The sequence below is a fragment of the Lingula anatina genome, chromosome 2, assembly GCF_051362555.1.
Source record: "Lingula anatina isolate TDL-2025a chromosome 2, LinAna3.0, whole genome shotgun sequence".
Classification (NCBI taxonomy): Eukaryota; Metazoa; Brachiopoda; class Lingulata; order Lingulida; family Lingulidae; genus Lingula; species Lingula anatina.
Window position 1 is genome coordinate 44,013,236 of NC_141768.1, and position 23,695 is coordinate 44,036,930.

The following is a 23,695-nucleotide window of genomic DNA, read 5'->3' on the forward strand; positions in this document are numbered from 1 at the left end:
GCCCACTGGTTTTATAGAACTACCGCCCTGTAATGATTCATTATATATTTGTGTATCATTATGCGATATCAAAAAGAGTATAGACTGCCAAAGGAATAAAAGTTACTTTATATAAGCCTCTTTTCAGGATAAGCGTCTAGTCTAATAAGGCCGCATCCACATCATATAATTCAGCTTTGTCATTTGCTTGCGCTTTGCCTCACGCGACCTAAACATCACTACTCCGAGTCAGGTTAGCTAGCTACAGATTAAGTGAACCTGTTGCTCGTTTGGCGCTGTAAACTAAGGAATCTGTAGCGATAAGGAATCAAATATAAACAACATCAATCACCTGTGCGAAATGTCGTGCAATTGGCATTTGCGTAGCCTGAATATCACACCGACATCTAAGTGTTAAAATGGACGTCCCATTAAAGACATTATCGATTTGGATATTTAGTCTTCTTTCAGCGTGTTTTGTGAGTATATTCTTTGTTTTTGTAACGGAAAACGATAAAATGTATTTCTCTCTTTTTTTTCTTTTTTGAAAATTCAGTTTTTATTTAACCCCAGGACAGATAATCTACTGTAATTGCAGTTATTGACTTATTCGCAAAGAAATAACGAAAAGCGCGTCTAGTTGCATGGAAGACTGGGTACAGGTATAACTAAAAAGAAACCTAAGCATCAAAATTACAGAACTTTGATTGGCTCATTTCGCTCTGTCACGTCATACATCTGAAACTATGTTCAGAAATATTGCTGCATAAGACAATACAAAAACGGAATGACACGTGGTCTTTTTGAGCATGTTTGATCATGCGCGGAGGAGATATATATTAAAAACATTGAATAATTGAATGAAAACATTGAACAGTTGTGCTGTTGATAATACCCATCTACCTTACCACTTATGATTCAGGTACAGTTATTTGTACCAGTTGATGCGACCGGTAAGATAGCAGTACAGCTTCTCAGCTTCAAAAATGAGAACCACAAACGCGCCAGCGGTCAGTGCTGTGATAACTCTTTAACATTCTTCTGTAACCTCGACCCTTGCGACACATCCTTTAAACTGTGTTTTGATGCACCTGGTGGGTAAGTTGACTTAGTGTAGATATATGAAAATTAATCATATATATAGATGAACCTTTTTTTAAAGTTCTTCCCGAGTTTGGATGCAATGTTTAAAATGTAGGAAAGACAAAAATACATAGAAGTAATGGTAATACACACACACACATACACACACACTTTTGGAAGAACTACACATTGAAATGAAATTAATGTCATCTTGCGAAAAGCAATTTAGTCTTTAAGCCAAATAAAACACAGAAGAATACAGTCTATTATAAATAAATCCAGGCAGTACCATCCCGTCCTAGTAATAGTGTCAGGTAAGTCGAAAGAAAGACGCACTCCTTGTCTATAATTTTACTTAAATTTTTTACCACAGAATAGAATTTTTTTCGTTTCTTAATAAAATGAACATGAAACTATTAGTTTAATAACCATACATATTGTAACCTAGTTTGCTGTAATTGGCGAAATACATGCAGGCTTGGTCTCTTCGGTCATGTCTTAGTATGATACATGTCACACTGTTATCAACCAAGTCAGCACACATGACCTAAAACAGGTATTTTGCTTCTAGTAAAATGTGATGAGGGCTTTTTAACTTGACTCAACCGCCTTTATGAAATTGTAGAAAATGATACACAAAAGTATCCTTCTAGATGAAAACGATCAAATTTGTCATCTCAGTTATGTGAATATATTAGACTCACAAAATGTGGCATGTCTGGTGAGTGTAACAGGGTTATTTGTATTTAACCCCCTCTATGCTACCAAATTGAGTACCGAAATAATTCCTATCACTTATTTAAGTGTCAGGTGAGTATAAAGTCCAGGAAAAACATCCAAAATCCAACATGCTTAAAAAGGACATTGGTAGGGTTATTCCAGACGAAAGAAGCCCCCCCCCCAAATGCCTGGGCTTGGCAAAAGCTTGTGTCAGTCAAGTTGATCGATAAGGTTGATAAGTGTATCTTCGCTACCTGCTATTCCCTGAGATTACCGGGGACTTGCCTCCAGTACTGTTGATACCTGTATGTTCCTTAATAATTTAGTGTTTCGTTAATAATACTTTTAGAATACTTAGGCCTACTCCAATTCGAGAAAGACTGGGCGCATGTCTGGCATTGAATAGATTTTGTTTATTTAGAATTTTTGATGCTGTTAAAGTGAGATTTTTGTGTATAATTCCCTGCTATGGGGTATTCATAAGATGGGTGATGTTATACAGTGAAGTAGTCCACTCCCGGACGCTATTTCCAAAGTGCACTTACATTGTCCAAGCTTAGTCAGTAAAACGCCGTAGTTGTCTACGTGCCCTAGTTTCGTAGAAGTAACGAGGCGCAAAATCGTGATAGGTATTTTTGAATCATTCTGTTATATCTGTAATTTTTTCCTTCAGAAATAGCGACATTGAGTCGTGTGCCTACGGGTCCACAGGCTATGTCGGATCCATCCAGTCCAATGACATCAACTTTCAAACAGGACCAGATGAAACCAAGAATCCTTTCTTTGCAAACTTTACCACGTGGCCGGTATGGGTGTATTCCCAGATATTTAGATCGGTCCAGAGATTAAGATTTAGATCGACCTAACTCCCTGGGGGTTCACGCTAAATTACAGTCAGCCGAGCGCACACCATAGTTAATTACCCCCTTACAGCTTTCAGTAGACGGGACAGACGCCTAAGCCGGCTAAGCTGACAGTAATCTAGTGAGACTCCCTACAGGGATAGATCGATCTAAAATCTATGGAAATGGGGTCTATGATTCCTTTCTTGCCAAATGTAATACGTGGTCGTTTGAATCCTTTATTAGCAAACTTTACTGTGGTCAGGACGATTACTTTTTTATCCAAACTTAACCAAGTGGCCGGTATGGATTCTTACAATTTGTTTACATAATTTACAATATTAACGATGTTAACATGAGGTGCGTGATCTTGAAACGTATTTTTTATCATTGTTTTTATATATGTGTATATTACAGTTAAATTATGAGAAGTATATGTTCCGAGCATGGTGTACCAGTTTGTTGAATCTTTCATTTGTTGTTTTAACAGAATTAAAATACTCGCGTACTCGGTTTATGAGTCTTTTTGATTGACCAATGTAGAATTCAGGTTGGACAGATGGACAATATATGGCATTTGAGATTTAAAAGCCATATCCTCTTTGGTATTCATACTTTTTATATACTATTGTAGTATTGTCAACATGTTCTCTGTTTGTTCTAGTTTTGAGTTACAATAATTTAATGTCGTACATGCACTGGCTTCGTTCCTACTTCTCAGGGCTCGTTTAAAATCAAAGTGGACGTTATAGACAAAGATGTAGCAGCCACGCTGGACGGGAACCCGGGAGACGATAGAGTGGACACATTTGAAGCCGTAATTCCCGTAAATGCGATAGTACAGAACGTTGGCGACAACCTGTGGAACTTTGAGAGCATCACGGGGAAGAGACAGCAAGAACCAACGTCGTAAGTTGCCGGTATAATCTGTGTATACATGTTAGTTGATTTTAAACAAGTTTGGCTTCTCCATAGTGTAACATGCCAATGGTGGATTACTGCATACTTTAAGCTTAGGTGTAAATGTAAAGAAGGCTGATAGACTGTTACTAACAGACATTCTGCATACGGTAAATGATGAATGTTCTATAATATTTTATAAATGAGTACAAATAATATTTTGCTTAATAAGTAACATATAACTCGCTTAATTAGTAACATTAAGTTTTTTTCTTCTTTTTTCAGGTTGACCTTCAACGTTAAAGCGTATTGTGATCCAGGTAAAATTAAAAGTTATTGAACTTTTTACAGCGATTAGATAATTAAAATATACTTCACTGCATTTGAAATGAATGACACCAACATTTACGTAGAGATGATGCAGCTAAGGTACAGGCATGATCGCGATTTTTTCATTTGTAAAATTAACTTTGTCTCTTAACAGATTAAATAGGGTATTCATTAACTAGCATATGCCCGCAGAAAGTAAAGTCAAAGAGTAAATAATATGGTCTAACAAGACATGTAAATGAAAATAAAAATAAGAAGATGTATCTTCCTCTTGAAATATGAAGCATCTTTGTCACAATCTCTTCATTTTCTCACCAGGTTGGGTCGGGTTTGATTGCGGTACCAATGTGGACGAGTGCGCCAGCAATCCATGCGTAAACGGCGGGAGTTGTTTTGACGGTAACAACATGTACACGTGTATCTGTCCTCCTGGGTACGCTGGCACGAACTGTCAGTCGAAAGTGTTGGAATGTTCTAGCAACCCTTGTCAAAATGGTGGGACCTGTGTTCAAGGAAACAACGCGTATACCTGTCAGTGCGCCGCGGGATTCTCAGGGACAAACTGTCAAGTGAACGTGAACGAGTGCGCCAGTACTCCGTGCCTGAACGGGGCGTCATGCATTGATGGCATTAATTCGTACCGCTGTCAATGTTCCACCGGGTTTACTGGGACCAACTGCAAGATTAATATTGATGAATGTGGCAGCAACCCATGTAAAAATGGTGCTCGTTGCATAGATGGCGTCAACTCCTTCACCTGTGTATGTCCAGCTGGGTATACTGGAACAACGTGCGCTACAAACGTCAACGAGTGTGCAAGTGATCCATGCCTGAATTTCGGTACTTGTGTTGATTGTGTGAATTCCTACACGTGCCGCTGTGTGCCGGGGTTCGCAGGGTCTCGGTGCCAGGTCGACGTCAACGAATGTGCCAGTAATCCCTGTCAAAACGGCGCATTGTGCTTGGACCGCCAAAATGCGTACACGTGCATGTGTCGACCAGGGTACACGGGAGTTACCTGCGGAGTTAACATCGACGAATGCGCCAGAGTGCCATGTCAAAATGGCGGGACATGTTCAGATCTGATCAACTCCTACACGTGTCAGTGTGCGGCAGGATTTTCGGGAACTGATTGCGAAATTAACATCGACGAATGCGCGAGTGGGCCATGTAGAAACGGGGCCACGTGCAGAGACATGATAAACAGCTATGTTTGCAGTTGTCAATCCGGATTCTCTGGCACTACCTGTGAAATTAGAGACATAAATGGCTGTTCGAATTCTCCCTGTCAGGATATGGGAGTTTGTATACCTGTCGGCAGCACTGGCTATAGGTGTCAGTGTGCTAGCGGGTTTACAGGAACAAACTGTGAAACCAATATCAATGAATGCGCCAGCAACCCTTGTCGAAACCGCGGCATATGCATCAACGACATCAACAGGTACATCTGTCAATGCGCAGGTGGCTTTACCGGCACAAACTGTGAGACCAATATCAATGAATGCGCCAGCAACCCTTGTCGAAACCGCGGCATATGCATCAACGACATCAACAGGTATATCTGTCAATGCGCAGGTGGCTTTACCGGCACAAACTGTGAGACAAATATCAATGAATGCGCCAGCAACCCTTGTCGAAACCGCGGCATATGCATCAACGACATCAACAGGAACATCTGTCAATGCGCAGGTGGCTTTACCGGCACAAACTGTGAGACAAATATCAATGAATGCGCCAGCAACCCTTGTCAAAACCGCGGCATATGCATCAACGACATCAACAGGTATATCTGTCAATGCGCAGGTGGCTTTACCGGCACAAACTGTGAGACCAATATCAATGAATGCGCCAGCAACCCTTGTCAAAACCGCGGCATATGCATCAACGACATCAACAGGTATATTTGTCAGTGCGCGTCTGGTTTTACGGGCACGAACTGCGAGACCAATATCAATGAATGCGCAACCAACCCTTGCAAAAATGGCGCCACTTGTGTAGACGGCATGAATTCATATTCATGCGTGTGTGCTAAAGGTTTCAAGGGAGTTAATTGCGAAACAAACATTGACGAATGTGCAGACAAACCATGCCAGAATAATGCCAAATGCCAGGACGGCATTAATGGATTCACCTGTATTTGTCCCAGCGGGTTTACTGGAACCAGATGCCAGAATAAAGTCAGTTATTGTGACGGACAGCCATGTGGACAGTCAGGCACGTGCGTGGAAATGGCAGATGGGTATCGTTGTAAATATCCTTCTGGACAGGCTGGTGATCGCTACCAGGTGCCGCTGATGTGCAAGGAAAACCCGTGTCAGAACCGAGGTATCTGCGTCATGGACAATACCACAGCTGTGTGCTTCTGCAGAGACGGATATTTTGGAAGCACCTGTCAGTTTTCTCTGCACCAGGTGACTGGGTCTTTCTCCGGCAATTACGTGTGCTCCTTCAACTGCAGATGCAAACACGGCATGAAAGGTGAGTGTAAGTTGGATGTGATTGGCAAACTTCTTCAAGTCAGTAAACAACTTTATAAATTACCTTTTGTTCAGACCTTAACGTTTGACTAGTAAGAATTTTAGATACTCCATTTGCAAAATGTTTTTAATCTTTTGGAGTAAACAATGATAAAATCTTATTCTGTTGATTTAGACTCATTGTTATGTAGTTTCTTTAAAAACATTTCACCGCATCCAAATAATGATATTTGATAGAAAGGAAATAATTTTGTTTTCAGGTCCGAAATGTAACGAGCGAGACCCATGTGCATACATCAAGTGTCAGAACAAAGGTGTCTGCGTCTCCGAGTCCGAAATTTCGTTTACATGTCTCTGTCCCAATCGATATTGTGGTCGATTTTGTGAAACACGGTGCTAATTGGTTAACACTTATAGTGATACCGACATGGAATATAGTAGTGATGTCGGCATGAAATAACGTAGTGAAAATGGCATGGAATAAAGTTCGACGCAAGGACTTGAAATTTCCACTACCCAGGTGCACGTATAAATAAAACTGAGTGGAAGTATTGTATGAGCACAATTTACAAGTTCTGCCTTATGTTTTCATATTACACAGAAGAAACATAAAATGTATCATCTCTATTAACACGTTTTTCAGACTTCAGAGTTTTTTGTGATTGCGTTTTCACACAAAGACAAGCTGGTTTAAATGGTGAATCTAGAAAAATATTGTTCTACCTCAAGTATCCCGTTATAGAAACGTGTTAAGTATTTGTCTAAAGCACAGGCATATTTTCCTTCTTCTAACACATTTATTTAGGTGTACTTCTACCTAGTTCAAAGAAGACTTTCATTTGTATTTGGTCTAAAAGATAGGGCCAACTTTTGATTCTGTAAACCAAATGTGATCCTTTATAACTATGTGGTTCTTTTAAGCTATAACTTCAGGTATGTAATTTTTATACCAGGATTATTTTCACAAGTGCACCCGTGGCATCATAAGAAAATACAGGGTTACCACTTAATATGGAATATTTTTTATCAATGTTATTTTTGAGTGCTGATTAATTTTTTTTGGCTTGAGTCATTAAAAAAGTATGTCACTGAGTGATAATAACATCCAGTCTTCTGTTGTGAGATATTTTGGTCAATAATATTAAATCTGACATAAGATGCCATTCAAAAGAAAGGAACACCCCCAGAAAACCATATCAACAGTTTGATATCAGTATAAACTTTAAGATAAGATATTAAAGAAAATGATAGCCTCCGGACAGTGATATGTTACACAGTCAAAGAACTCACTACAGTAAATCATGAAAAGTCAGTAATTGCGGGTATGACCTCCAGCAGCCGCTTGCAGCGCCCTCATCCTACATGGCACATCCTGTGACACGTTTTTTAGAGTTTGGGTGGGGATATCATTCCCTAGCAGTGATATTTGCCTGTCGCAGTTCATCACTATTTACCGGCCGAGGACCATAGCTATTAATTCTGTGAGTTACTTCCACCCACAGATTTTCAATTGGGTTCATATCTGGAGAGTTTGCAGGCCAGGGCAGTTGCTGAACCCATTGGTTTTGAAGAAAAACAGTGATTCTGCGGCCTCGATGTGGGGTTGCGCAGTCGTCTTGGTACACAAAGTTGTTCCTGAAGATGAATCTTACCAATCGAAGCATTGTTTGCTGTAGATTGTCTCTGTAGGAATCCTGGATGAGGTTGCCTCCTAGAAAAACCAACTGGTTCTGGGCACCGACATGAAATACCCCCCAAACAGAGACGTTACCATCCCCTGCTTGCACCCTAGGCAGTACACAATCATTGTTTTATGCCCCTCGTACACGTCGGTGGACACGGATTCGACGATCAACCCTAAAAAATCCATATCTGGCCTTATCACTGAAAACAACGTGATTCCAGTGTTTTGGCTGCAAACGCACGTGGTCCCCAGCCCGTTGCAGACGTCGCTGTACATGACCTGCTGTTAACAGTGGTTTCCATACTGGCCTTCGTGCAAAATAACCGGCTTGCAGAAATCTCTTGTTCACGTGGGACCTTGAAACGGGCGTTTGAATGACATTCTGCCTCTCTTTTCTGAGAACACTGGTTGTCTTTGTACGACCAGCACCGCGTCCACTAAGGAGAAGGCGATCCTGTCTTCTTGATGTGATACGCGGACACCCTGGTCGAGGTATTGGAGTAGGTGCCCCTGTAGCAGCATTTCTTTGGAGGACTTCACAAACGGTTCCTGATAAATGTTGAATTACCTGGCAATGGCTGTCCGTTTCTGGCCATTTTCTCTGAGAGCAAGAATCCCCTAGTAAGCTGCGTTGCTTTGCTGTCGTACCATATCTTCACTAAGGTACCTGTCACGTTTCAGAGCGATCCCTTTGTTGCTTCTCTAAACACGCTCCAAAGATTGACCAAACCCATGCGTTTTTATACAAGGGCAGAAATTGCCGAAAAGACCACCCCTCACATTTATGACCACAGAACATGCAACTGCATGCATCAATTAATTCGAGAGTTGTGTGGTAATTAGGTAACATATCTGGCTACACATGGAGCGACACCCCAGCTTTGCATTTAAAGTAGTTAGAGAGAAATTAAATATTTTGTAGAAAATTTATTCGCCAAAAAATAATATTCCATATTAAGTGGTAACCCTGTATGTTATCTATACCCTTATCACTATAACCCTAAACGACAAAATGTCTTTAATGTAAACATTGTCAACTTGCTCGCCATAAAGGTAATAATAAAAATGATGATTTATTAATTTTAATTTTAATTCTCAGTAAAAGAAAAGAGTACCAGTTTCAGTAAAAAGATAAAAAAACACAAATTTCAAGATACTTAGTGTATATGCAATACGATATATAGGATATATATCTAAAATATTAAATAGATTAATTTAGATAAAAATTTAAGTAAGCTATAGAACAAAATCCTCACGGGGAAGTTCACAGGCAAGACTCATGGATGTGGTTTATGAACCAAAATGTACCAGCAGCCAAACCCATTATTCAACTCGCTGTGTTATCAAGGATGCTAAAGATTTTATAGTTACTAAGTTCAGGTATCATATGGATGTTTTCACATGCGTCCTTGCATGCTGTACCGGTCACTTATTTTAAACCTGTCTGTCACCAATGTTCATTATGGAACTGACGGGTGCTTCGCTGGTTTTGACTCTCATCATAATATTTATTCAGGTCAGTCGTTCATAACTCCTTTACACACACACACACACACACACAGTGATTTGAAATCTACTTTGTTATGTCTGATTTGCGACTGTGAATTTAATCCTCGAATGTATTTAGATTCAGATTTTATTCAATAAAATAAAACAGCAGATATTTGGCACACTTTGAAGCACTTTTAAAAATTGTAGCTCCTGACAAAGGTGGATTCTACTGGCAAGATAGCTGTGCAGCTGCTTACTTTTAAGAATAAAAATTATAAAAGTGCAAATGGACGGTGCTGCGACAGTAGCCTCACGTTTTGGTGCAATGTAGACGGATGTGATACAACTTTCAAGTTGTGCTTTGACAGCAGCATTGGGTAGGAAACCACAAGCTGGGTGGTATTTTTCAATTTATTTTTAAAAAAATACTACAATGTACGTTGAATTACCTTTGTTTTATTATGATTTACGTTTGCCCCTTCTCAATGACGGTGAGTCACGTTCTTGTTGCTGTGCATATGGGAAATGGCCCTACAATACTGCTGAATAACGTTGTTAATTGTAGCATCTTGTTAAAAAGCGACAAAATTATTCTATTTAAATACTTTTATTCATTTTATGTCAACTAAAATGAAATTAAGGATAAAAGAGGAACATAAGAATAAATATCGATTGATGAGCACAACCATGAGAATCAGCGACTTAGTATTACTAAATACATTTGGCTACTCGCAGGCTTCCAAATCAGGAGTAATTTTGCCTTGTTACACCAAACCATACTTCGTTTTCTTTCGGCGTGAACATAATTAAATCTGACTGAGATTGCACTTTTTTCCAAGTGGAAAACAGATTAGAATATACAAACTTTGTATTATATTAATTCTAGATCTAATTCCATGGATTCATGTGCTTACGGTTCCTTTGGGTATCTTGGGGATATAAAGAGCAATGACATAAATTTGAGAAATGAAAATGGATTCAAAGATCCATTTGTTGCAGATATTACTTCATGGCCGGTAAGTGTAAAATTGCATGTTTAGTAGTAGCGGACAACATGAGAGAAATATCTCTTGTAAAACAATCCCTTAGTTCAGTAAACACATGTATACAGAGGAAACCGTACAGCATATCTCTAAACGTTATGTATAAACTGTAATGATATACTCTGCAAGACGTAAAATAAAGAAGTTGCAATATTTGTAATCACATTAAGAAAGACATGGAGATACATTTGTCTATGAAATGCTATTTTTGCAAATGAAATGTGCCATTTTAGGGATCTTTCAAATTAAAAGTGGATGTAAAGGATTTAGATGGAGGCCCATCCGGAGGCGACGATCCTATTGACTTCTTGCAGACGACCATCACAACAGCCGCCGCCCCCAGTGAGAACGCTGCATCCTGGACCTCAGTGTCCTTGCAGGGAACTAGAGGGACAGAACCCACGTCGTAATGTCATAATTATTAAGATATACATGTACATGTGCCCTCACCAGGGACCTAGTCTTTGTTCTAAAACCTTTAAGCACAACTACGTATATATATATATCTGTCTTATGTTTTATGACTTCAGTTCAAAAATAAAAACCTTCAAATCGCATGCTTACCTTATCATCTAGTAAGAAGCAATTGATATGTGTCTATTAAGTAATCAGCTTTATTTTACCTTTTGTCGCCTTTTTGCAATGACATAATGATAATTTCTGCGTTCTTCTTTGCAATAGGGTTACACTGCGGGTCAAAGTTTACTGTGATCCAGGTGAGAATGTGAGAATGTGCGAATGCACCGAGGCGACAATGAGCCATTAGAAATATCACAACTTAGAAATACATTAACTTTAATTCAATATCTCTGTTGTAAAAAAGGTAAAAGAACAAAGTAAACATTCATTCAAATAACCATTTTGGTCATATTCTCTTAGAATTAAGTTATTTTTCAACAATTTACTAATATACACCTAATATTGAAAATGAAAACGATGTAGTAAAGATGTTAGAGCACATATGTTAGATCGAAAGCATGCTTTGAAGCTCCAGTATCAAGTATATTTAAAAATACCTAAAATAGTTTTGTTATACCTACTTATAGGATACACAGGGGCAGATTGTGCCACTAACATAAACGAATGTGCCAGCAACCCTTGTAATAATGGTGGAACATGTCAAGACAACATTAACTTCTACACGTGTCAGTGTCCCCCCGGATACACGGGAGTTAACTGCGAGACAGACATTAATGAATGTGCCAGCGGTCCCTGTCAGAACGGCGCCACGTGTCTGGATGGGGTGAATGCCTACACGTGCCAGTGTGCCCCTGGTTATACCGGAGTTCTCTGCCTGGTTAACATTGATGAATGTGCCAGCAGTCCGTGCCAGAATAATGCCACGTGTCAGGACGGCATCAATGGATTCACCTGTGACTGTCCCGGGGGATTCACAGGGACCCTGTGTGAGACTGATATCAATGAATGTGACAGCAACCCGTGTGTTAACAGTGGGACTTGTCAGAATGAAATAAACGCGTTTACATGTCAGTGTCCTAATGGTTTTACCGGGACAATTTGTGAGACGAACATTGATGACTGTGTTAACGCTTTTTGTTATAATAATGCCACGTGTGTGGACGGCGTTGAATCCTTTCAGTGTCAGTGTATGGCAGGATTCACAGGCACACAGTGCCAGACGGACATTGACGACTGTCTCAACGTAACATGCCAAAATAACGCCACATGCCAGGACGGCATAAATGGATTCACCTGCGTTTGTAGCGATGGATACACGGGGCAGCTGTGTGAGTCTGATATTGACGAATGTGGGAGTAGCCCATGTCAGAACAATGGAGCATGCCAGGATTTTATCAACATGTACACCTGTAATTGCTCAACCGGTTTTACAGGTACACATTGTGAAACCAACATCGATGATTGTGTTAATAATACCTGTCAAAATGGTGCCACTTGTTTAGACGGAATCACCGACTTCATCTGTCAGTGTCCACCAGGTTATACGGGACAGTCTTGTGAAACCAACATCGATGGTTGTGTTAATAATACCTGTCAAAATGGTGCCACTTGTATAGACGGTATCACCGACTTCATCTGTCATTGTCCACCAGGTTATACGGGACAGTCTTGTGAAATTGACATAGACGAGTGTTCAAGCATGCCTTGTACCAATGATGGCAGATGTCAAGACGCTGTGGATGGCTTTCAGTGTTTGTGCCGGTCTGGTTTTACAGGCAGGCAATGCGAAAACAACATTGACGAATGCGCTAGTGCTCCATGCTTTAACAACGCAACGTGTCTGGGTGAAATCGATTCATACCGCTGTTTGTGCCCGCGTGGTTTTGTAGGCGACAGATGCGAGAAAGCAAGTCCTTGTCAGCATCAATTATGTCAAAACGGAGGAAAATGCATCGACAACGGGGTCTCCTATACATGTCAGTGTAAATTAGGATATCGCGGACAACAGTGTGAAATCCTAGAAACAACAGATGTCAGCACCACCCCGACGAGCAGCGCCGCGTGTTTATCAAACCCCTGTAAAAACAATGGTCACTGTAAGAAAAAGGATGACCATTATGCATGCTTTTGCAGCAACGGCTTTTACGGCCCACAGTGCCAGTTTGAAATTTTTGAATGCTTCAGCAACCCTTGCCAAAATTCTGGAACTTGCCACGACATCGTTGGGGGCTTCTTTTGCAAGTGCCTACCTGACTTTGCCGGCAAGTTCTGCGAAATCCGCCTCAACCCCTGCTCTGCCCAACCATGTGAGAATCATGGAACTTGCATTCCAACTTCTGACGGACACCGATGTGATTGCCCGGCAGGATTCGCAGGAGACCGTTGCCAGATGGCCTTATTGTGCCAGAAAAGCCCATGTCAGAACGGTGGTGTGTGCATTCCACAGAACAACCAAGCCACTTGCTTTTGTAAAGATGGCTATTTTGGTACCTTCTGCCAGCATCCCCTCCACAAGTTGACCGGGTCCTCTACCGGGAACTACATTTGCTCCTATAATTGTAAATGCAATCACGGGATGAAAGGTACGTAAGCATTCTTATCTGTAAGAAGTCACTTATCCTTGCAATACGATGAACATCCACGAACAGTATGCTGAGCATACGCGTTGCTTCCCAGCTCTTTTTGCATAAATGCATCCTTCGTAATCAGTAAGAGTGAATCACAGTTAAGCCCTGCAACAGAGCCGAAAATTCGTACAGGGAGTTGCGCCACCCAATCCCCCCCCCCCCCCCCCGCCCCGCACACACACACACACACACACACACACACACATGCATACAAAATAAAAAAAAAATAATAATAATAAATAAAACACACGTAATCTATTTTGCAATATTAAATATTTGCAGATTTAATTATGCTTTTTCCTGCCAGTGGTAACTTTAAATGTTACCATATATTAAACATCACATAACTACATGATAATACTTTATAATAAAGTCAGTGAAATATATACCAGAGTACATGTACACTGATAAAGTATGGCTATATTTAAGTTACTTGTGTGAGACAAGCCAACAACAGAATTGTTCTGACAAAGCATTTTTCAGAAAAAGTACAGTTTTGTTATATGGTGAATTTTCCATTTAAGGTCAAAACTGCAACGAACGGGATCCTTGCGCTTACGTCGCGTGTCAGAATAAGGGAGTGTGTGTCTCCGAGTCCGAATTCGAATTCCAGTGTCTTTGCCGCCAGGGGCACTGCGGTCGCTTCTGCGAAGTCCAGTGCTGATAATTGAATGGATATGACACGAGTCACTTCGTAAAAACTTCGTAACAAAGGAAACTGATTGTTGAACTTCGGAAATATACTTCTTATTTTAGTTTTAAATGATAAAATTCAAATTTTTGATTAAGAAAAATATGATAATTTGTTTTTGATGGAAGTTACAATGATTAAAATCATATAATAATGCTCACGTTTTACCTTTACATATTCTCTTTTATCATCAAAGTATACCCTCTAAAATCGTTAAAAAACCGTTTATTATCTGTCATTCAGTTCTAGGTTTCTCATTTTCACCTTTCATCTTAATTATTTTAATAGATTAACAGGCTTATGTTCATAGTGTACAGGTTCGGTGCCATCTATGATTTTTTAATTTACCCGAGATAATTTGGATGCAATTAAGCCGTCCTAGTCGTCCGAAAGGAAAATAAGTTTTAAATATTTTTAACATGTAAAAAATTATCCACGTTACAGTTCGAATATCATGTGACCAGACGCAATGTTGAAAACATATGTCTTCTTCGTCGGCTATAGAACTATTAAATTTAATTGAAACTTAATGTAATTTGATAAAACCATGATTGTGGGAAACAAAATCTCTGAAAGAATGGTAATATTTTTTTCTTGTGCTCGATAATGAAACTAAATCATTTTATTCACAGAGATATAAGGTACAGTATGTGTGTGTGCGTGTGTAAAATCCCCGGTAATTTCCCGTATTCAACGCAAGAACAACTTCTTTTAAAATTCACTTTGATACTGCTAAAAGGGCAAACAAACCTGTCTTAATGGCAATCACAGTCACATCAGTGTCTTCACGGACATTTCTTTATTACTATTTACATATCAAGCATGTGTAGATATCAGAGGAAGAGATATCATTTCAATTACAGTTTGCTGGAATTATGATGTAACGGATCAGTGGAGGTTAATTGTATGAGGTACTATCCTATCTCCCGGTCTTACTGTGCAACTAAGGTACAATATTTGGAACAAGACCTGTGGTGTAAACTGTGGATCTAGGACCAGTTCATTGCAGTTCGCAGTTAACTTCAAAGTTTTGCCTATTTGTGGTGAAGATGCTATTTTATAATACATTTTCCAGTATACTTCATACTTAAATTAAGTGATCGACAGAATGAAGGTGAAATTTACCTCTTGTCTGTTATGCACGGTTATTTTACTCAAGGTGAGTTATTATTGCTGATTTAAACTTGAACTATTCCGTCATTAACCTATACATTCTAGTCGTTGGCTTCTCTCGCGTCTTCATCTTTCTCTCCCTCTCTCTCTCTCTCTCACTCTCTCTCTTACACACACACACGCGTGCGCGCGCGCTCGCGCGCACACACTTTTCCTCCACTCCGTCTCCCCGTTCATACCGGTTCTTCTACAGCTTTTTGGATAAATTTGATGTGTTTTTGAACAAGAACTGATACCAAAATATCTTCAAATTTTGATCTGTCTGGTAACTGGATTTTTATCACTGGGTTTTTACAACACTGGACGCCACTGGCAAGATTGCTGTACGATTGACCTCGTTCAGAAATGAAAACCATCTCGATTTTAACGGTTATTGCTGCGAAAGTCCTACGTGGACGACTTCGTGTACTCAGCCATGTGATAGTGCATTCAAACTGTGCTTTGACACCATTCTAGGGTAAGTTGTTACACGGTAATTGTGTCAATTCCCCGCTATTTCTCAATGTCGTACATGTAGCCAATCGGCTCAATATGCTCAACTGTTGCTATTATGTTATTGTGTTAGTAAGAGCATTTCAATTTCTGAAATATATCTATAAAAACACATTCATCAAAATGGTCACGTGATTGATACTTTTATTATATAGAGTTTCTGGCAATCTTTTAAGATATTTTTCTACTAAGTGATTCCACTAAAATCTGGTATTAAATCAATAAAAAATAAGATTGAAATGCAATGTGTACATTGTAGAAGCAATACACTTAGCCATTGTGTGTACGGATCCGTTGGTTATATAGGGAATATACAAGACAGGTACATCACCTTCCGTGATCATTCCTTATTTGCGAAACCCTTTCAAGCCAGTTTCACGACATGGCCGGTGAGTAACACAGAATTAAAAAATAAACGCACATGTTTGCCTTTTGTTTCTAATAACGTCTAACGAAAAAAAGGACGCTGCTTAATTTGATTTTTTAGAATAATTTAGACCTATCAATTTGCTGTCAGGTTAATATATTATAGGAGTATATAATATGCTGATTGCTAACAAAACTCGTCTTGCGAAAATAGGTTCTTCATTACAAATAACAGATATTGTCCTCTCTTCCCCTAAATAAAAATTAGTATTCATTTTAAAGAAAATGCATAAAAATACATTAAAATTAATATAACCAACAATTATACATATTTTAAATTTTTCAGACTATTTGTATTAATCGGTGTGTTCAATTTTCTTGCTTATAGGGCTCTTTCAAACTGAAAATAGGCGTTTTAGATAGAGACAGTACTTTTGCGGATAGTGAATTGGTTGACTTTTTGTGGACATCGATTATCACAAACGCTGCAGCAAGCGAAAGTACGGCTTCATGGACCAGACGATCAATGAAAGGGACCAGAAAAAGAGAACCTACTTCGTACGTTAGTGTTTCAAACTTTTTTCTATATAATTGGCTGTTTGTGTTTTTAACTATACAAATCTTTGTATCTGATATACTCGTTCTTTTCTTATTATCTGATGAGTACTTTCCCGAGAAAATAGGAAATTGCTCCACGATTCAAAGAAATATCTTCTTTCAGAGAATATGTTTTTCTTCAAAATATGTTTTGTTGTTGCTCCTTTTTAAATTAGAATCACTGCACGCAAGATTTTAACGTGTTTTCCCTCATTAAATGACAGATATGTTGTGATACTTTTCTTATTTTTTTATGTCAGATTGCTTCTGCAGTTTGCGGTGTATTGTGATCCAGGTGCGGTTTAAACGCTTTCTTTTCAATTTTAAAGTGTCCGGTTGCACATACCTTTTCCACTCATAAAACAATACATTTATTAACAAAGAATCCAAAATAACAAGATTGACAATCAATAAAATAAACAGATGTGATGTGGAATGTGCTTTTATACTTTCAATAGACTGTCAAGACGCGTATGATCAGTTTTGATAAAAATATACATGTTGTGATATTGAAAAGTAATAATACCATCATGTAATCACGAAATTGTATATTTTAGGTTGGAAAGGGGCTGACTGCAACGAGTGCGAGGTCAACCATTGCAAAAATGGAGGCAGCTGTGGCTATGATTCTGCCAAGGAGCAAAAGCAATGCACCTGCCCAGTCAGGTACACAGGGACTTCCTGCGAGGTTTCCATAGATGATTGTGCCAGCGGCCCATGCTTAAACGGTGGAAATTGCTTTGATAATGTGAACTCCTACACGTGCCAGTGCCCACTTGGGTTTAAGGGGACTAACTGTGAAATCAACATCGACGACTGCGCGAGCAGCCCGTGTAAATACGGCGCAACCTGCAAGGATGGGGTGCATTCCTACACGTGCAAATGTGCTCCTGGTTTTCTTAGCGGGCACTGTGAGAACTTCGATGTTTGTTATTTCAATCCATGCAAAAATGGCGCCAAATGCATCGACAATACCAACTCGTACTCTTGCCAGTGTAGGGAGGGGTTTCAAGGTAGCCGGTGCGAAACCGCCACGTGTACTCCAAATCCCTGCAAGAATAACAGTTACTGCCAACTCAAAGGTGGAACTTACGAATGCTTCTGTACCAATGGATACTACGGCACACAGTGTGAGTTTAAAATGACGGACCAATGCATGAGCGAACCGCCGACATCAACCGTCTCTGGAAACGACCTGTGTTCACAGAACTGCAGGTGCAAGCCAGGGTACACAGGTATGGATCTACGTCCATATCAATATGTACATGTTTGATAACTTATCTTAAGTATATATAAAGTACTTTCATTATACCTACAAAAATGCCTGTCAAATATTTTTAATGCACTGCAGTTTGACACAAAGCTTTGCAGCAAAATCATAATCTTGACTAAGAAATTTAGAATAGTTATTCGTCCGACCCCATGGTACAGTTGCCGTGGGTGCTGGCTTCTTTTTTTTTAAATACCCACATATGCCTGCATGTATACATTGGTAGATGTTGAAATAAAGAAGCTGAAATCCATCGTTCTGAAACTCATGGTAATTCTATGAAATTAATATTTGCCTGTACTGGATTTCAGGGCCAACCTAATTATCATATTATATCATTATTATCATTATTTAGCCTCTGAGGCTCTAGGTAAAAAAATATTCGTTTTCTTTTTTTTATCATTTTAGGGAAAAACTGCACCGAGCTACACCCTTGCACTAATGTCCAATGTCGCAACAGAGGAATCTGTGTTTCCGAAACTGGTTCCAGTTACGAGTGTCTCTGCCGTCGTGGGTACTGCGGTCAGTTTTGTGAGAACCGGTGCTGATAATGACCAATGGGCAGCGCAAGAACTTTAGGTCCTTCGTGGAATGGACGATCCATAAACATAAGTCCATAAACATAGGACCTACTCAATATAGAGATTTATGTAGTTTCAATGTTTTCTTTCTGTGTTAGAGACAAGCATCCTGACAACAGAAAGTTACTATCATTTCAGTCTTTTTAAAATAGTATTAAAATATGAATGTAAAAGCAATAAAGGCACTGCACGAAATTATATGAAACTAGCACGTCGAGCATGTAACCCACCAATGAAGAAAATATGTAATAGGCGTCTGTTTAATTGGAATGCTGTATTCTGAAGGGGCCTGAAGTTGATTGTTGCATTTTTGGATGGAAAATATTCAGTTCTTTTAGGAAATATAACCACCAGCGAATTTAACCAATTTTTGCTGACTTAATCGCACTATAGGAATAAGGCATTTGATTTTCAAGAAGAAATAAAAAAATCTTTGAGCCAGTACAATCAGGAGCTTCTTTGTTAGTTCTTGGCCTTCCATTCCCAGTCATGTCAACGTGTGAGACACAGTGGCCAGATTTTCGATGAATCCCATTTCAAATCGGGTTTAATTGGTATACCTGTACAAATGATTACTGATTTCTGCCAACTTCAGTCTTTATTTACTTTTTAAAACTGACCCTTGGACGCTGCCATGAAGGAAATACTTCTATTTCCGCCAAGCAATAGCCGCTACATGTACCACAATAAAGACCACAGCAATCGCCAGTTCGTCCCAATTTTCAGTGACTGAAATAAACATTAAGTCATATGGATACACGCTCCATCTTTAATCTTTTAGATAGTCTCAATAATCAAGAAATAACATTTGTGCATCAAACAATTTCATTAGATTGTCAAACTGACAACATCGATGATGTTTTTGTCACCGCACTTTCACAGATGTCACTTACTGGCGGTGATGTAGACGTGACATCAGGATTAACGGCATTAAGTGTGGAGTTGCCCCCCGTTATACACCTTTAAGCCGGCAGGCAGGTCGTTCCTTATCTCTGCGTGTATCTCTTCTGCTTACCTATCCTGCAAAGCAGGTCTGACCTCGCTCGAGGACAACTGTCGTCCATTTAAGGTCACTTTAAAGGAAAGCCCGGTCATTTTTTCTTTGCGAATTGGATAATACCGTGTCACTCTAGACGTAACGTAAAATACACATCGGACAATTTGGCGATGGAACTAGACCCGTAGTGCAAACGGTAAATCTAGATACAGTTCATCGCGGTTCGCGATATTTTTACTTCAAAACGTTGTCTGCGGGTGGGCGGCAAAATGAAGGGAAATGTTACCTACTGGCTGTTATCCATGGTGATTTTCATGAAGGTGAGTAATTTTTGGAGGGTTCAATCTGATAACTCTCTCTCATGCAAACATCCTATTTTTCTTTCCCCTCTCTCCCTGTATTTCATTTATTCTTGGGCTATTTCTATAAATTCGCTGTGTTCTTGAACAAGAATAGATACTTAAATCTGCTAATATATATATATACTTCTATCTGGTACCTGATTTTTATTACTAGATTTTTACAACACTCGACGCCACTGGCAAGATTGCTGTACGCTTAACTTCGTTCAAAAATGAAAACTATTTCGACTTTAACGGTTATTGTTGCGAAAGTACCAGGTGGACGACTTCGTGTACCCAGTCATGTGATAGCGCATTTAAATTGTGCTTTGACACCGCTCTGGGGTAAGTTTGATGGTTAATTAATAATTCGGCTATTACTAATGCCGTGCCCGATCGGCGTGCTTAACTGTTGCTATGATGTATTAGTAAGAGCACTTCAATTCCTGACATGAATCTATCTAGATGTACTCACCGAAATTATCACGTGGTTGGTACTTAAAAGTAAAAAGTTTCTGGCAATCTTTTAACCTGCGTTTTCTACTTAATGATTCCACTTACCAAGAAATACATTTGGACATAAACACAATCTTAATAGAAATTGATATGGGGATTCAAAACAGTAAATATCCTGCAAGTCTCTTATTCCCATCTTTATGTATTGGTCACCAACTCTTTATATCAAAATGTGGTATGATATGAATTAGAGACGAACCCTTAATGCTGTTTGAATATTTTTAGATTTGATACACTCAGCTATTGTGCGTATGGATCCGTTGGTTATATAGGGAATATACCAGACAGGTTCATCACCTTCCGTGACCATTCCTTATTTTCGAAACCCTTTAAAGCCAGTTTCACGACATGGCCGGTGAGTACATAACACAAGTAGATAAATAAACAGGAGTGATCTTTGTTTGTAACGTGGCTGATATAAGTTCGTGATGATAGTATATTTTTGGCCTGACAACTCGCTATCAAGCCGGTGAAATAACATTGCATAGTGCATAACGTTTACCGAACTTGCCTGGCATAAAGGGGCCCTTCTTTACAAAAGAGAAAAATTTTATCCTCTTCCCATGTATAGAATTTTTATAAATTCCATCAATGCATATAAACAACAATTACACTTACCTAAGACTTTGTAAATTATTTAGAATGAACTGTATTGCCAATTTCTTACTTATAGGGCTCTTCCAAACTGAAAATTGGTGTTATAGATAGAGACGGTTCTTTGGCGGATAGTGACATGGTTGACTACCTTTGGACATTCATTATCACAAAAGCCGCAGCAAGCGAAAGCTCGGCACCGTGGACCAGTCGATTAATTAAAGGAACCAGAAAAAGAGAACCCACGACGTGCGTTTTTGAGCTCTAATCTTTGTTCTTTAAATCAAATAAGCTGTATGTACGTTCAATTTTTAACGACACAAATCAAAATAGCCGATAAACCGTTCTTGTCATGCCTTTGATATGTATGTTACCGAGAGAGTTGTAAATTGTTTCGTTAGTCTTAAAACGCGATTCACATAACGTGTATCACCCTTTTTTAAAAGTTTTATTGTTGCTTATTTCTAATTAGAAGTGCTGTCAGAGTATAGCGTTTTTATCTCTAGGAATTAATAATATGTTGACATACTTTATTATCTTATTTTTCATAAGATTGCTTCTGGAGTTTGCCGTGTATTGTGATCCAGGTGCGGTATAAACGCTAACTTTTCAAGTTGAAAGTGTCTGGTTGCAATTAAAAAAAAATAGAGTATTAAACCACGTTTTATCCGTTTCGATAAAAATATGAGATTCTAAGATAATGAAAAATAGCAATACCATCATATAATCATGATATTGCATGTTTTAGGTTGGAAAGGGACTGACTGCAACGAATGCGCGGTCAACCATTGCAAAAATGGAGGCACATGTAGCTATAATTCTGCCAAGAGGCAAAAACATTGCACCTGCCCAGTCGGTTACACAGGGACGTTATGTGAGGTTTCCATAGATGATTGTGCCAGCCGCCCATGCTTAAACGGTGGAACCTGCTATGATAATGTGAACTCCTACACGTGCCAGTGCCCACGTGGGTTTAAGGGGACTAATTGTGAAATCAACATCGACGACTGCGCGAGCAGCCCGTGTAAATACGGCGCGACCTGCATTGATGGGGTGCATTCCTACACGTGCAAATGTGCTTCTGGTTTTCTTGGCAGGCACTGCGAGAATTTCGACCTTTGTTATTTCAATCCATGCAAGAATGGCGCTAAATGCATCGACAATACCAACTCGTACTCTTGCCAGTGTAGGGAGGGGTTCCAAGGTAGCCGGTGCGAAACCGCCACGTGTACTCCAAATCCCTGCAAGAATAACAGTTACTGCCAACTCAAAGGTGGAACTTACGAATGTTTCTGTACCAATGGATACTACGGCACACAGTGTGAGTTGAAAGTGACGACCTAAGGATGAGCGGTTCGCCGTCATCAACCTTCTTTGGAAAAAGCGGAAGAATCTTTCGTTGATGGACAATCCGTGAAAATTTCGGAATGAGGGAGAGTTTCACAAAGATGTTTTTGTTTTAGAAAGATATATCAGTGTAAGCAACATGAAGTTGTTATTATTTGAATTTTAAATATAAACGTATTTTGGACGGACCTAAGTTGATTATTGTAGTTCCTCTTGGTAGGCAACATTCAGTGCTAATGTGAAATACCATAACCAGGATAGTTAATGGATTGTTGTTGGCTCAACGGCCCTATGGAATTTTGGCATTTGCTTTTCGAGAAGAAATAAAATTAAGCCAACAACATTTTTTAATTCATGCACCTGCAGACCTTCCAACCAGATCAACCAGATAGTGTCCAAATTTTCGCCGAATTTAATTTCATTTCAAATTGGCGGTTTATATGCAATAATAATTGAAATGAGCGCTATATTTCACTTCTCACATTCGCACTTACATAAGCTCACGTGCTTGGCTATTATTTGTAATTAATTATGTAGTTTGTTTCGTTCAAACAGAGTCACTGCTGCTGCTGCTGCACATGCGTAAGCGCTTTATGCTTGCCCCACATCTAAGACAGTTACGACGACAGTACAAAAGGAAATATAAACATACAATGTTTTAGAAAAAAATTTGAGGTAAGCTGCAATGACTGCTGGATTTCTTTATTTCTGAAAAAGCATTAACAAACAATCCCCGACGACTTTGATTATGACAGTCACCATGTTGGCTTGCAACGCTGTTATTTTAGCATTAAGCAGTCCTAGCGTCATATTACTGAAACGGTTCTTAACAGGGGGTTGAAATCTCAAGACAGAAGTTCGTTGAGGAGATTGATAAATCTGACATTTTGTCTTTTTTTTAGTAGTTTGTGCACTGATAAACTAGATATGTTGGCACTGAGAATAAAATTGTCATTTGACTCTTTAGTCAGAGTCCAGCACCCCTTGACCCTCATGGAGTTAATTTGAATCCTATATAAGGGTCAAATTACCCCACTACTTTAGACTCTCTTATCAGAGTCAATCACCCCTGGCTCTCATGGAGTCAATCTGACTCTAAAATCAGAGTTAGTTTACCGGGGACCAGTGTCTGGC

The 23,695-nt window shown here is 39.3% G+C and overlaps 2 protein-coding genes across 2 annotated transcripts; both read left to right on the plus strand.

The window, feature by feature from the left end:
• The first annotated feature begins 693 nt into the window (after positions 1-693).
• Positions 694-6,968, plus strand: LOC106172300 (uncharacterized). The gene is made up of 6 exons (XM_087004390.1): positions 694-1,077; positions 2,456-2,588; positions 3,346-3,533; positions 3,810-3,844; positions 4,173-6,332; positions 6,592-6,968. Exons 1-6 carry the CDS (start codon positions 893-895, stop codon positions 6,729-6,731), a joined length of 2,841 nt encoding a protein of 946 aa, XP_086860516.1. The 5' UTR covers positions 694-892; the 3' UTR covers positions 6,732-6,968.
• A 4,542-nt stretch (positions 6,969-11,510) lies between these two features.
• Positions 11,511-22,904, plus strand: LOC106172328 (uncharacterized). Its single transcript, XM_087004391.1, has 12 exons — positions 11,511-13,551; positions 15,737-15,917; positions 16,212-16,341; positions 16,707-16,876; positions 17,176-17,210; positions 17,473-18,150; positions 18,594-18,730; positions 20,280-20,449; positions 20,846-20,975; positions 21,294-21,463; positions 21,767-21,801; positions 21,963-22,904. Exons 1-12 carry the CDS (start codon positions 11,511-11,513, stop codon positions 22,556-22,558), a joined length of 4,473 nt encoding a protein of 1,490 aa, XP_086860517.1. The 3' UTR covers positions 22,559-22,904.
• Positions 22,905-23,695: the final 791 nt, after the last annotated feature.

Excerpts from the sequence above, each read along its gene's own strand:
- LOC106172300 (XM_087004390.1), top strand. The coding sequence starts at position 893 with ATGATTCAGGTACAGTTATTTGTACCAGTTGATGCGACCGGTAAGATA. Across the intron at positions 1,078-2,455 it reads TGTTTTGATGCACCTGGTGG|AAATAGCGACATTGAGTCGT; the intron begins GTAAGTTGACTT and ends TTTTTCCTTCAG. Across the intron at positions 3,534-3,809 it reads AGACAGCAAGAACCAACGTC|GTTGACCTTCAACGTTAAAG; the intron begins GTAAGTTGCCGG and ends TTCTTTTTTCAG.
- LOC106172328 (XM_087004391.1), top strand. The coding sequence starts at position 11,511 with ATGTTAGATCGAAAGCATGCTTTGAAGCTCCAGTATCAAGTATATTTA. Across the intron at positions 15,918-16,211 it reads TGCTTTGACACCATTCTAGG|AAGCAATACACTTAGCCATT; the intron begins GTAAGTTGTTAC and ends TGTACATTGTAG. Across the intron at positions 21,464-21,766 it reads AGAAAAAGAGAACCCACGAC|ATTGCTTCTGGAGTTTGCCG; the intron begins GTGCGTTTTTGA and ends ATTTTTCATAAG.